Source organism: Paramisgurnus dabryanus, chromosome 2, assembly GCF_030506205.2.
Source record: "Paramisgurnus dabryanus chromosome 2, PD_genome_1.1, whole genome shotgun sequence".
Taxonomy (NCBI): domain Eukaryota; kingdom Metazoa; phylum Chordata; class Actinopteri; order Cypriniformes; family Cobitidae; genus Paramisgurnus; species Paramisgurnus dabryanus.
Genome location: NC_133338.1, coordinates 54,132,029 through 54,145,001, shown reverse-complemented (window position 1 = coordinate 54,145,001; position 12,973 = coordinate 54,132,029). Strand labels below are relative to the sequence as shown.

Below are 12,973 nucleotides of genomic sequence, written 5' to 3'. Positions count from 1 at the left end.
ATAAGGCTAAGTGTGGGTGACACGTTTATTTTGCAACGTCTGAGGAACAAATATGCCCCCTTGTGGAATTTTTAGCCGTTTAACTGTAGGGGAGCTGGAAAATGAGAATATTTTCAAAAAATTTAATGTTCCTTTAAGGAAAAACGCTTCCCTGCCAATGACGAGTTTTTACGGCAATCCATATTTCCGCTATTATCCACCAGGTGGAGCTCTTACCCAACTTGCGTATAAAACCTGTAAGCAACCACTCAGGCAAAACAGTAAAAACTCTGTGTTTTGATTATCGTTCTGAATCTGATCCCTAACAAAAGTCCTTCACAAAAACTCAATTATATATTTTTTTTGCTCAAAATTTGGTATTTTTGAAGAACCCCTACTCAAACTTGAAAGGTGAAAAAAGAGAAAAATTAAGGTAAAATGAATTTTTTGGTCTGGCCTTTTATTTGATATATTGTATGTCTATATATTTAAAGAAGAAAATTTTCTGGAAGGCATTAAACTTTTGTGAAAATCATAATCAAAATGCTGGTGCTCGCTGGCAACTTTTTTTAAAAGTTGAGTTAATTCTTGGCCCATCTCATTTCGATGTGTTTCAGGTGACTTTCTCTGAACCTTTTGCTTATGGTGGAGCGACGGCGTTCGAGGAAGAGCCGGTTCAAGGTCGTAAAGTCAGCAAAGTCGTCAAAACCACGGTCGTGCAAGGAGAACGGATGGAGAAACACATCGGAGATCCCTCGCTGTCTTTAGATCTCCCTTCAGCCAAAGACGACTTTGAAAAGGTCAGTTTTAAATATACAGGGGATGCAGTAGAGTTTCATATTTGGGTCTCTTCTTAATCTCTCTTTGTCATATGTTGTTTAGGCTTTGAGTTTTGTAGGTTTTGGAAAGGTGCTCGTGCCTCATTTAGTAGAGAGAGAGGTGGTGAAAGAGGACGGATCTGTGGTCAGAAGGTCTGGACACACTGGCATGTCCATTAGATGTGTTATTGATTAAGAGAATGGTGTTTTCTTAAAAAGGCCAAAATGCATCAAGTTTTTGAATAAGAATGCAAATAATATCTTACATGCTTACATACTATAGTGTCCCGAATATAAGACAAACATTATTTCATAGAAATGCCTCTCAGTAAATGATGTCGTCTTATATTTGAGCTCTAGACGAGATGTCAATCATACGGAAGCCAACTGAGGTTGCGCACTATTATTATTTTGCTTGCTTGCTTTCTCATGATCTTGAGATAACAAAACTTGTTTTCTCGTGACCTCAACATAATAAAAGAAAAGTTGTACTTTTGTGATGTGATTAACTGTACACGATATAACATGTTGTTTTGTTTGTAGACAGCAAAAGCATATTTAGCAAAATTTGCATGGATGAACAAATTCGATTTGTGATTCGCTCAAGCTGAAATAGATTTGTCAGTAATTGACAATTTTGATAGTTGTGAATTCAGGCACCATCTATAAATAGACACCTTCATTTTTTACTTTAAACAGCATTTAAATGGAATCACTCACAGCCAACAAACAGTCACAAAACTGACTATAGTGTTCATGTAAAATGCACACTTTTTAGATTTTTTATATTTTTTTTAATTAAAAGGTTAAATGCTATTATTCAAGGTAGAAACATGTACAATATAACTTTATATACATTTTTCCCTAAATTCACAAATGTCGACGTCCAACTTTTGTTTAATTATTTAGTCCATCGTGGGCAATTATTTGCTTTTGTGGTGACAGCGAAGACCCTGACTTATATGTATCAGCAGGCCACTTCAAAATACACTAAATATTAAGGAGAGGAAATTACGTCACGAGATTTGGATTATGTCAGGATAACGAGAAACCAACTTTTTGCTATCTCGAGATCACCAGAAAGTTAAGCTGTGATCACGAGATCATTTCTTGTGATTGTTACATAACAGAGGTTATCTAGTGATCATGAGAAAACAAGCAAGCAAAAATAATAATATCACATGTCCTCTCTCTGCTGCCGTACAATCATACTGTACACCCGCAAAAATGTTGTAGATGGTGCCAGGTTCACCTAGACTGAAGCAACCTGATAAACTACAGTTTACAGTAAGGCAGACGTCTAGTGTTAAAAATATATTAATAGTGTTTTTTCACAATAAGATGGACAGCCTACACTAATTGTTATTAAATCCAGATGGACTGCAGGTTTAATATGTTACTCTATGCCATACGAAAAGTATTAAAGATCCCCTTTGACTTATGAGAAGTATTTCAAATTATGTTGGTCTTAAAAAAAAAAAATTTTTCCCAAAAGGTACACTTTGATAAGGGCTTGCCATCTTATAATCAAGGTCGTCTTGTATTCGGGACAATACAGTAAAACTGGTGGACAGTATGATGTTGCATTTACAATACACTGCCAATCTAAAATGGGTGTGCGTATAAAACAAAACATGAGATTGAAATCAGCTTGGGTTGTGTGTTCTTACTAACATTATGGGTCCTGAAACTCTCAGGTCCTTCTGTTCATAAATCCTTCTTATGTAAATGGATAAAATTCAAAGTTATAATTTACAAAAGAAGGATTTCCATGAACAATTGATACAGGTCGTCGTATAATCCCACAAATAAAACAACACCTTATTCATGAACAATGTAAAAATGTGTTTATTTTAATCAAAATATTGCTGATCTGCTAATATTTCAGCAAGCAATAGCCGTCATGGTATCTAGGTTTAACTTAAAGGATTACTCCACTTTCATTAAAACAATTGTCATCCAAGATGTATATGTCTTTCTTTGTTCAGTCAAAAAGAAAGAAGTTTTTTGAGGAGAACATTCCAGGATTTTTCTCCATTTAGTGAACCTCAACAGTTTACAGTTTCAATGCAGCTTCAAAGGGCTCTAAACGATCCCAACCGAGGCATAAGGGTCTTATCTAGCAAAACCATCCTCATTTTTGCAAAGGGGGCCGTACTAATGTTGTTGTTTGAGGATTGATACTAATGAATGTTTGTGTCAGTTTATTGTTTAAAATGGTCCGCAAGTGTGTGTTTCACATATGTAACGTGCAGGGCTTGACATTAACTTTTTTGCTCACCAGCCAAAGTGGCTAGTTTTTTTCCAAAGTTACTAGCCACTCAGCTTTTTCACTGGCCACAGTTATGTTGCTGGTAAAATACTTATTATATGATTAAACTTGACTTTGGCATCCTAAAATGACTTTAATTTAAATAATTGTACGCGATTTAGCTAGATTAGATGCAGATTGACTTTTAAATGGAGGCTGACCACCCAAATTAAGACTACATTATTAGCTGGTAATATCAGTATAGATCATAGATATCATATATTTAGGTGCATGAAAAACATGCTAGAAAGACATAAATAGATTAACTTCTTATGAATGTATTATAAGTGGAGCGTTGTGTAGAAGGTTAACTGAAAAGATAAACACAAAAATCCTAGACAAACACTTTAAATATTTATTAACAACAGCAGTAAATTTTATAAGCTTGATCGTGGTTTCTGTTAAAGACACACTATGCAGTTATTTTATCTTAATATAACAGCTTCAAAGTAATTTCGGTGGTAAACAAAGTCATGGTAGGGTGAATCATCCTCTTGTTGAAGCTCGGGGAGGACGCCGCTAGCAAAACCAGCAATGCAAGCTTGAGAGAACCGCCCCTGACAAATCTCGTGAGAATCACGACTTGCTTTGCGGCAAGACGTCACACACGTTAGGCTTGTTCGACTTCGTGTGGCGCTGCAAGAACCGACGGCCGGATGACGTCAAAGTACTGCGAGAATGATCCGTGACGGCACTTTGACGTCATCTTGCTGTCGGTTCTTGCAGCGCTGCATGAAGTCGATCAAGCCTATAACAACAACTGCACGCGCGAATTTGAGACGTGAGGCTTAATGATTTAAAGGTTAAGAAAGCGCGTTCGGAAGAGAGTAGGAAAAGGAAAAGAGAATCTGACCACGTTAGGAACCGGACAAGAGTCCCACTCGGTCGGGTTTTTACTCGTTGGCGTGAGCTAAAAGACAGCACTGGATGGGATGCTGATCTGGCGGTCTTGTTGATGGACTAGTAAGTAAATCTCTTATTTGTAAACTTGTTTGCGGTCTATGTTGTATGTTGTTGCGCTTGCTTGTAGTATGTCATGCGATTATCATGACAACAGTTGTCAATATCTCACATAATTATCAGGACATAAATAATCCTAGAGGTTGTAAATAGTGTAAACATGCACAAAACTATTATGATAAATATCAATAATCATATATAGTGACATTATAACGAACAATGTTATGAAATAATGCAACGTACACAATTAACTAGGGCTGGGCAAAAAAATTTTTTTATCGATTTTTCGATTAATCATTTTTTTTTAAACGTGGTCGATTCAGAATCGTTTCTCATAGAGCAGAATCAATTTTTTTCTTTCATATTTATTTCTGCAAACATTGAACGAAAGATTAACATTAATGGAATTACTAGTCTTCTTCACTAGATGTCACCCTCTTTTTTGTCTAGCGCATGTTACCAAGGAGCAAGAGGCAAGCCTGTCATTCATTCATTCAGTGCTTAAAATGGCGGTTTCAGGTGCTTCATAAATCAATTTTAATAATTACCCACTTGTAACCTGCTGTTCACTGTTCTTTTTATTAGTATAGTATTTGTATTTAATCTGTATTTATTGAGTTGAATCGAGAACCGAGTATAAAAATTGGTCCGAAAACCGGAATCGAAAATTGAATCGAGAATCGAAATCGAATCGATCTGGAAAATCTGAATCGATACCCAGCCCTACAATTAACTTTGTCATGGCATTTTGTAATGTTTACAAGAACACAAATGAAACGATACAGTAGACATAGACTATAGACTGTTTACTTGTGATTTAGCTGCAATCATGTAAAAACGTTATAAGCCAGCAAAGTGTTAGGCTACTTTATTATTATATGCACTCTACACTTGGAATAAACTTCTTATTATCCTATTACCATCATCTGTAGTTTAGTAGACTATGTAGTAGCCTAATATTTGTATGAAATTGGGAAACATTACCTGGTCATTACCTTCGGAGTACTAGAGTGGGAAATTACGACAGTTGCAAGTATTCTCCAGCGACTCTAGGGGTCGCTGTTTGACAAAAACGCTGAAAATGCATAGAGCGCCTTTAAAAGTTATTTAAGACTTTTAATGGCAAATGTCGATCGAGAGCATTATCGTTGCAAAAAGTAGCCTTCATTAAAATGATGCGCGAACCTCTTCACTTACAGTATGGGTTTCCTTTGATTTAGGACAAAACTGGGACATGTGTGCATTCAGGTATGCGCTATGAATTTCTCTCCGCTCTTGCCCAGAGAGTGTGCACGCACTTTAAATCTCTTCAATCTCTTTCCCGAAGTGTAGGTGTATGCGCTCAGACTGCGTCCCGTGCATTCGCATATCCAACAGCTCTCACGCTCTCTCTGGTAAAAATTGCGCACGCGTCTCAACAAATGGTCTCAGTACGTTGCGCTGGGTGCAGAGTGCTCATGGGAGTTGTAGTTTCCCATTGCGCATTGTTTATAATTTCGCATAACTTTTAAGAAAACTACAATAAAAAAAAATATATTCAACCTGCCAAAGTGGCTAGTGGGATTGGCTATCTTCCAAGCACAGCCAAAATCTACCCGCATTTGGCGGGTGTTAATGTCAAGCCCAGGTAACGCGTGAACTTTCAATGTGATTACGTAATACGTAAGGTTGCGCTGGTGTGGTGAGATGATGTGGTTTAAAAGTATAGATTTTTTTTTTTTTTTGAGAGAATGGGGATGGTTTTGCTAGATCCCTTATGTCCTTTGAAGCTGCTTGAAATTGTAAACTGTTGAGGTCCAATAAAGTCCACTAGATGTAATGTTTTCCTCAAACTCAAATGAACAAAGAAAGACATAAACATATTGGATGACAAGGGGGTGAGTCAATTATCGAGTAAATTTTTATGAAAGTGGAATATTCATTTAAACTGATCTTGATCCCTAAACCTGAATTTGGTTACATGTGTATATGTTTGATATTCCATCATGTAAGCAAAGTCAACAGTGATCACTTATTTTATTTCATTTATTTTGGAGTTCGATGTTTATAAAATCTTCCCAAATTTTGCCTTGTTTGAGTCTAGATGGCTGGGTTTGGACAGCAATCTTAACAAAAATTGCTTGCTGGGATGTGACTGGGGACTTACTTGATAAACTTTAGCCATGTAAGAGGTCTTCAGAAACGTCTTTATGACCCTCATATGTTCATTTCACAGGACCCGCATGCATAAGACGCGCACTCAGAAACGAACGGTAGTGAGGGACGGCCAAGCCAAACAAACTCATCTGGAACGACTGGAAGACACTCCGGACACCCTGCGACCCGATGATCTGCATCAACATCTGCATCAACTGCTTCAGCGCTACTGCACCCCTGAGATCACAGACCAACCCGATGAAGCACAAGACTCAGACACAGGACAGCCGGACAATCCAGAATAAGTTTTCATCATCAGCGGGTGGTTTGGTTGTGGCCGGTGTCCGTTGAAAACCTTTTCAAATGTATGCGTGTAGCTGTCGCTTTAAAACCCAGAGAGAAAACCACAGATTTTGGTTGTTCATGTTTGTTGTTTTTTATCTTTGTGTATTTTTTAAGTGTCTTTGTCCCCGGTTCATTTGATCATTTTGTGACCAAAGATAGCATCAGATCGATTGAATTATATGAAACAAACTTCTCGCGTTATTTCGGTTGCAGTGAACAATGAAAAATCAACGTGGATGCTGACCTCATTCTCAAACCACTGAAGGTATGAAGACATTTGTATATACTGTAATGGACAATGTGTGTGTGTGTGTGGGTGTGCGTGTGAACAACAGAAACTATAAAAGTACAGTACAGTACCGTATACTCCACTGTCTCTTTAACTGCGGCGCAGCTGCGCCATCGACTGCTGTAATTGAAAAACGTCTGATTATTTGCTAAAAAAAGGCCAAGATACAATATCAGACCGCTTTTGGGCATGTACGTTTATAACCTAAGTTAAGTGTGTTAACCAGATATCTAAAATAACTGACTATTTATACAAGCTAAATGATGCTGTCATGCTGTAGTCCTCCAGAATGCTTCTGAATGTTGAGAATTTATCATGAAATCGTTTATTTGCGCTTGCCATCAAAAGCATTTATTGTAGAAATTCATAGTGAAATATTTCATAATCAACTCCACATTACCTACAGTACGTGTGTGTGTGTGTGTGTGTGTGTGTGTGTGTGTGTGTGTGTGTGTGTGTGTGTGTGTGTGTGTGTGTGTGTGTGTGTGTGTGTGTGTGTGTGTGTGCGTGTGCGTGTGCGTGTGCGTGTGCGTGTGCGTGTGCGTGTGCGTGTGCGTGTGCGTGTGCGTGTGCGTGTGCGTGTGCGTGTGCGTGCGTGTGTGTGCGTGTGTGTGCGTGTGTGTGTGTGTCACAGATTTCCTCTCTTGCAAACATGTTTATTTAAAACTCACTGTAATGAATGGATTTAATTTTTTGACAATGTTTTTAAAGTTTATTGTTTGTCATGTTTTGTGCCGAGACACTTTTTCACACCTTTTCCAGTATGGCTGATTTTCTTTTCTTTTTGTGAGTGTGACTGGCGTTGTCGTGTGTATCTCTTCATTTCTGAAGGTCCTCCAGGCACTTACAATAAAACTCAGAACAGTGAGGGCCACGTGATTGAACATGTTTGCAGTTTTGTTTAAAGTTAACCCCTGCAATGATGTAAAATAAAAAAATGTTAATCTCAAAACGACCCATTTCTTAAAAAAAAAGTAAATGTGCATGCAGGATAATTCAAATTTAAATTGCAATAATACAAATTAATCCGTTTACATTTGCATTTATAATCAACGTGATCACAGATTCAATGTTTCTAAATGAAAAAACATTTGCAGATATCATTGACTCTGGATGTGAATTTGAATCTTTCTTGTTAAAGCACAATTAAGACGTTTAGCTGTAAGTACTGTAGTAGCAATAAACCCACAATGAGTTTATTTAACTATTCAATCTGAACATCCGCTGATATTTTGATGCATGTAACCGGTGTATTTATGTCTGTAATAACCATCAGCTTTCTTTGTACTGTAGTGGTCACAAGCATGAACACTTTAAAGTTTGACTGGATCATTCAACCCTGTCTGCCTGGGCGCCACTTAAATTTCACTTTGCAATCCAAAGTGAAAAGCAAATAAAGAATGATAAAGACTGTTAATGATCATCTGTCTTCAGTGGAAATGACAAAGAAAAAAAACATCCCAAACTAACTTGATATGAATTTGATTTGGTTCAGCTGTATGTTGTCTTAAATACAAATGAAAGACTTCATGAACGCACAACTGAGATTTTGTGGGTTGTGATTCTTCATTGTTTGCTTTGAGACCACACATTATTGTAATCTTAGGTCGACGTTTCACTTTAATGTCGGTGTAATGGCATTTCAGAGAATTGTTTGTAAATACATTATAAATATTAGAAATGTATTGCTGAAACACGTTGCAAAGACTGTAATCTCTGAGTACTGAATTGTATAGTAACACGGTTTAACAGTTTTCCCACATTTCTATGTTCAGGAATATTTGGGCGGGGCTAAAACGGTGGCCTGATGACACACTGGAGCCACCAAGCATGGTCCAACCCCAAACACAATCACGAGGATTCATTCAGGTCCAAAGGGCGCGAATTTAAAATGTGTTCATTGTGTCATGTGAATCATGCGTCTGGTCAAAATTAATGCCTGATGCATACGCGTCAAAAGGGTTTATGATAAAAGATCACGTTCACAAAAGACACTCACTTAACACTAAATTCTGATTACACATTAGATAAAACAAGTATCTGGCCAACGTGAGCATCTCTTTCACACTGCAAAAAATTATTTTTTCTTGTTTTTAGCAAAAATATCTAAAAATTCTCAAATTAAGATGCTTTTTCTTGATGAGCAAAAAGACCCAAGAAAATATTTTGTCTAGTTTTTAGACCAAAAATATCAAATTTAAGCGATTTTGTGTATAAAACAAGCAAAAAAATCTGCCAATGGTGGAAGGATTTTTTTATTTATTAAGTGTTTAAGAAAAAATTTTCAATATTTTTTGCTTACCCCATTGGCAGACTTTTTTGCTTGTTTGTGCACAAAATTACTTAAATTTGATATTTTTGGTCTAAAAACTAGACTTATTTTCTTGGGTCTTTTTGCTCATCAAGAAAAAGCATCTTAATTTAAGAATTTTTTTATATTTTTACTGAAAACAAGACAAAAATATGAAGATTTTTTTTCTTGAAAATCTTTTTTTGCAGTGTACTATTTTTTTTCAGTAAAACTATCTACAAAATCTTAAATTAAGATGTATCTTCTTGATGAGCAAAATGACCTTGCAAAATTGTTTTTAGACAAAAATTCTAAAATTTAAGCGAATTTGTGCTTAAAACAAGCAAAAAAAATCTGCCAATAGAATAAGAACATTTTTCTTGGATTACTGTTTATGAGAAAAGATCCAGATTTTTTTGCTTGTTTTAAGCACTTATTTACTTAAGTCTACACTGTAAAAAAATTCCGTAGAAATTACAGTGTTATTGCAGCTGGGTTGCTGGTAACTTACCGTATATTTAAATTTATGTTATTTACTGGCAACATTTTGTTCAAAGTTAAATGAACATTAAACATTAGCAAGTCTTTGACTTTACAGAGTTAAACTAAAAAAACAGCATCAAGCAAAACATTCTGGGAAACAAAGTTTGAAGCAAAAAACACAAAAAGGTTGATGAAGATTTCTGGTTCCCAGAATGCTTTGCATGAGGCTGTTATTGTATAGTTTTATTCTGTAAAGATAAAGACTTGTTAATATTAAAAATGTATTTAACTTTGAACAAACTCTTGCCAGTTAATAACATAAATTTAAATCTACGGTAAATTACCGGCAACCCAGCTGCAATAACATTGTAATTTCTACCAAATTTTTTAAAGTGTAGTTTTTAGACAAAAATAATGTCATTTTGCTCAATCAAGAAAATGCATCTTAATTTAAGAATTTTTAGATATTTTTACTGAAAACAAGACAAAAATACTAAGAATTTTGTTTCTTGAAAATCATTTTTTGCAGTGTGTACTGCAAAAAAGGACTTTCTTACTTAGTATTTTTGTTTTGTTTTCAGTAAAAATATCTAAAAAATCTTAAATTAAGATGTATCTTCTTGATGAGCAAAATGGCCTAGGAAAATAAGTCTAGTTTTTAGACAAAAATGATAAAATGTAAGTGAATTTGTGCATAAAACAAGCAAAAAAATCTGCCAATGGAATAAGAAAATTTTTCTTGAATTAAGTGTTAATGAAAAAGGTAAACTTATTTCAAGAAAAATGTTCTTATTCCATTGGCAGATTTTTTGCTTGTTTTATGCACAAATTCACTTAAATTGTATAGTTTTGGTCTAAAAACTAGACTTATTTTCTTAGGTCATTTTGCTCATCAAGAAAATACATCTTAATTTAAGAATTTTTAGATAGTATTGTCTTGTTTTCAGTAAAAATAAGTAATTTTTGCAGTGTATCATAACCCACTTCAAAGAGTCTTGCAGCAGGCTCATATTTTGACATGACATATGATGCACATAAGTTTACAGACGCGCCAAACACATTTTCACATGACGAGCCACATACATGATGGGCTAAATACATGTTGTGACAAACTTCGCATCATGCGCCCTTGAAAAACAAGTCCCAAACGGAAACCGTTCAGGTTCCAATGGCGACTTTCACACGAGTGGGCGTGGCTTCAGGCTACAAAGTGGAAACGCCCCCAGATTTTAGAGCAGAAAATCCTGCTGGTTTTTCCAAGATTTTGATAACTTATTTTATTGGGCGTTTTTTTTAATCATTCAAATTTGCCTGGGTGGTTAATAACACTTTTTTTCTGTCTTGTTACAAACTGAGAACACATTTAATATTGGACTTTAAAACAAATTCACCTTTAAAATGAATCGAGATACCGACATGTATTTTCGCTAATGCAACCGACTTCTGAATAGCAACTAAAGAAGACTTCTCATTACAGGCATAAAATCAATGACGATAACAAATATTTGCAGAAATCACACATTTTATTAGACAGTTTCAAACCTATCAATAAATCTCCCATTTTATGTAGATGTATTGTAACCTAGTTGAAAAACTAAGAAATACGATTGGCCCAACTTCATCTTTTTACAGTATATACTGTATATTGTTTGATATCTCCATGTTTTTGTATAGTCAGAATTCTGTACTGTATGTGTGTGGAAATTTCCATTTAAATGTACAGTAGTTAATATATAGGTTGCCAAGATTTAACTAAAGATAAATCACGTTTACGTTTAAGCAAATCTTTAAAAGTGGGTTTGGCATGTCACAATAAGAAAAAGTGATTGATGTTTTGATCCAACAGTTATCTAATACTAAACAGTCATGCAACTATTAACAAATTAAATGTTTTTTTTTCTCAGGGAGTAAATGCAGATTAAAATGAGATACAGTAATGTTAGATAATGCACATAAATATTCAAGAAAAAAAGGAAATTTCACACAATTCATGGATTTGAAAAAAAAAAGAAAAACTAAATCTGGATTTGCCAGCCGTTTGTGTTTTACAGAATGCGTGTTCTGGTGCAGTATTGATCCAGACAGTATATATAGCAGATATAGATATATCATACAATACAGTATGAGATCTGTTACATTCTTTTCCATTAAAATTATTGTAATTGCATTCGTCTAAAACATACGAGTGGTTATTTATAAGCAACAGACATTTGAAAATAACAAAACCTAGATAAGTTTTCCCTCTCGTCAGTTTTTCGGTGTTAAGTACAAGCCAATAAAACAGCACGATGTTTCCTACGTACGCGAACATTAAACCGTTAATACTCCAAAGTGTAAAGCCAGAATAGCACTTCACATAACTTCACGAAATGTTTACATCACCATAAGCAAGCTCATTTCTTGCATTATAAGTAATAAGAGTCTGCCGTAGTGGATTCATCGATACAAATTTAGAAAAGCACAAAAACTACAATATCCTGTAAACCTCACAGCTTGATAGACAACAATGGATGTCTAACTTGGATTACCGATCAGTTATAATGAAAAATTCTTATATATGCAAAGCTATTTTTGGCCTTTTCTTTCACCTAACTTACAACTTGGCATCTTCTCGTTCGAATAAACTTTGTCAAATCCTTAAACCCGAACACCACAGATTACAAGCGAATGGTTCCATACTTTTTATGTTATACAAAAATGTAAAAAGATTATAGTACTTAGTAAGAACATGCTTTCCATATAATGAGTACAGTGTGTAAACATCATACTCGATATACATATAAATGTACACATACACGCACGCACACAACGCATCCTCATACGAAATAAATCTCTTCCTATTCTAAAAATCCAGCACTAAATGTAAACAGGACTCTGGTAGAGCAAACGGTGAAGATCGGGATTGTGTTGTTGAAGCTCTTCTGACATGAAACGCCGTGCTCCTTGCTGCAAAAAACAAAAAAAACACATATAATAATAATGTCATTCCTCAACTATCATCCATGCTATTTAAGGGGACATTTTTTAAAATATCAAATAAATCTTTGGTGTCCCCAAAGTACATATGCGAAGTTTTAGCTCAAAATACCATACAGATAATTTATTATAGCATGTTAAAATTGCCACTTTGTAGATGTGAGCAAAAAAGTGCAGTTTTTGGCAAATGAGCTGATCTCTGCACTAAATGGCAGTGCCTTGGTTGAATAGTGCAGATAAGGGGGTGGTATTATCCCCTTCTGACATCACAAGGGGAGCCAAATTTCAATTACCTGTTTTTTCACATGCTGCAGAGAATGGTTTACCAAAACTAAGTTACTGGGTTGATCTTTTTAACATTTTCTAGGTTAATAGAAGCACTGGGA

General features: G+C 35.3%; 2 protein-coding genes across 14 annotated transcripts in view; one reads left to right on the top strand and one right to left on the bottom strand.

The window, feature by feature from the left end:
* ank2b (ankyrin 2b, neuronal) overlaps positions 1–7,790 on the top strand; it is a 102,543-nt gene extending 94,753 nt beyond the window's left edge. For all 10 annotated transcript variants that reach the window (XM_065261758.2, XM_065261754.2, XM_065261763.2 and 7 more), the window contains 3 exons: positions 597–779; positions 862–950; positions 6,284–7,790. In XM_065261758.2, the coding sequence (XP_065117830.1) occupies positions 597–779; positions 862–950; positions 6,284–6,509 (498 nt within the window). In that variant the 3' untranslated portion in view covers positions 6,510–7,790. The remainder of the gene's footprint in view (positions 1–596; positions 780–861; positions 951–6,283) is intronic.
* Positions 7,791–11,115: 3,325 nt separating this feature from the next.
* camk2d1 (calcium/calmodulin-dependent protein kinase (CaM kinase) II delta 1) overlaps positions 11,116–12,973 on the bottom strand; it is a 74,547-nt gene continuing 72,689 nt past the window's right edge. For all 4 annotated transcript variants that reach the window (XM_065261749.1, XM_065261751.1, XM_065261750.1 and 1 more), the window contains one exon: positions 11,116–12,557. The gene's annotated coding sequence lies outside the window, so the exon portion shown is untranslated. The remainder of the gene's footprint in view (positions 12,558–12,973) is intronic.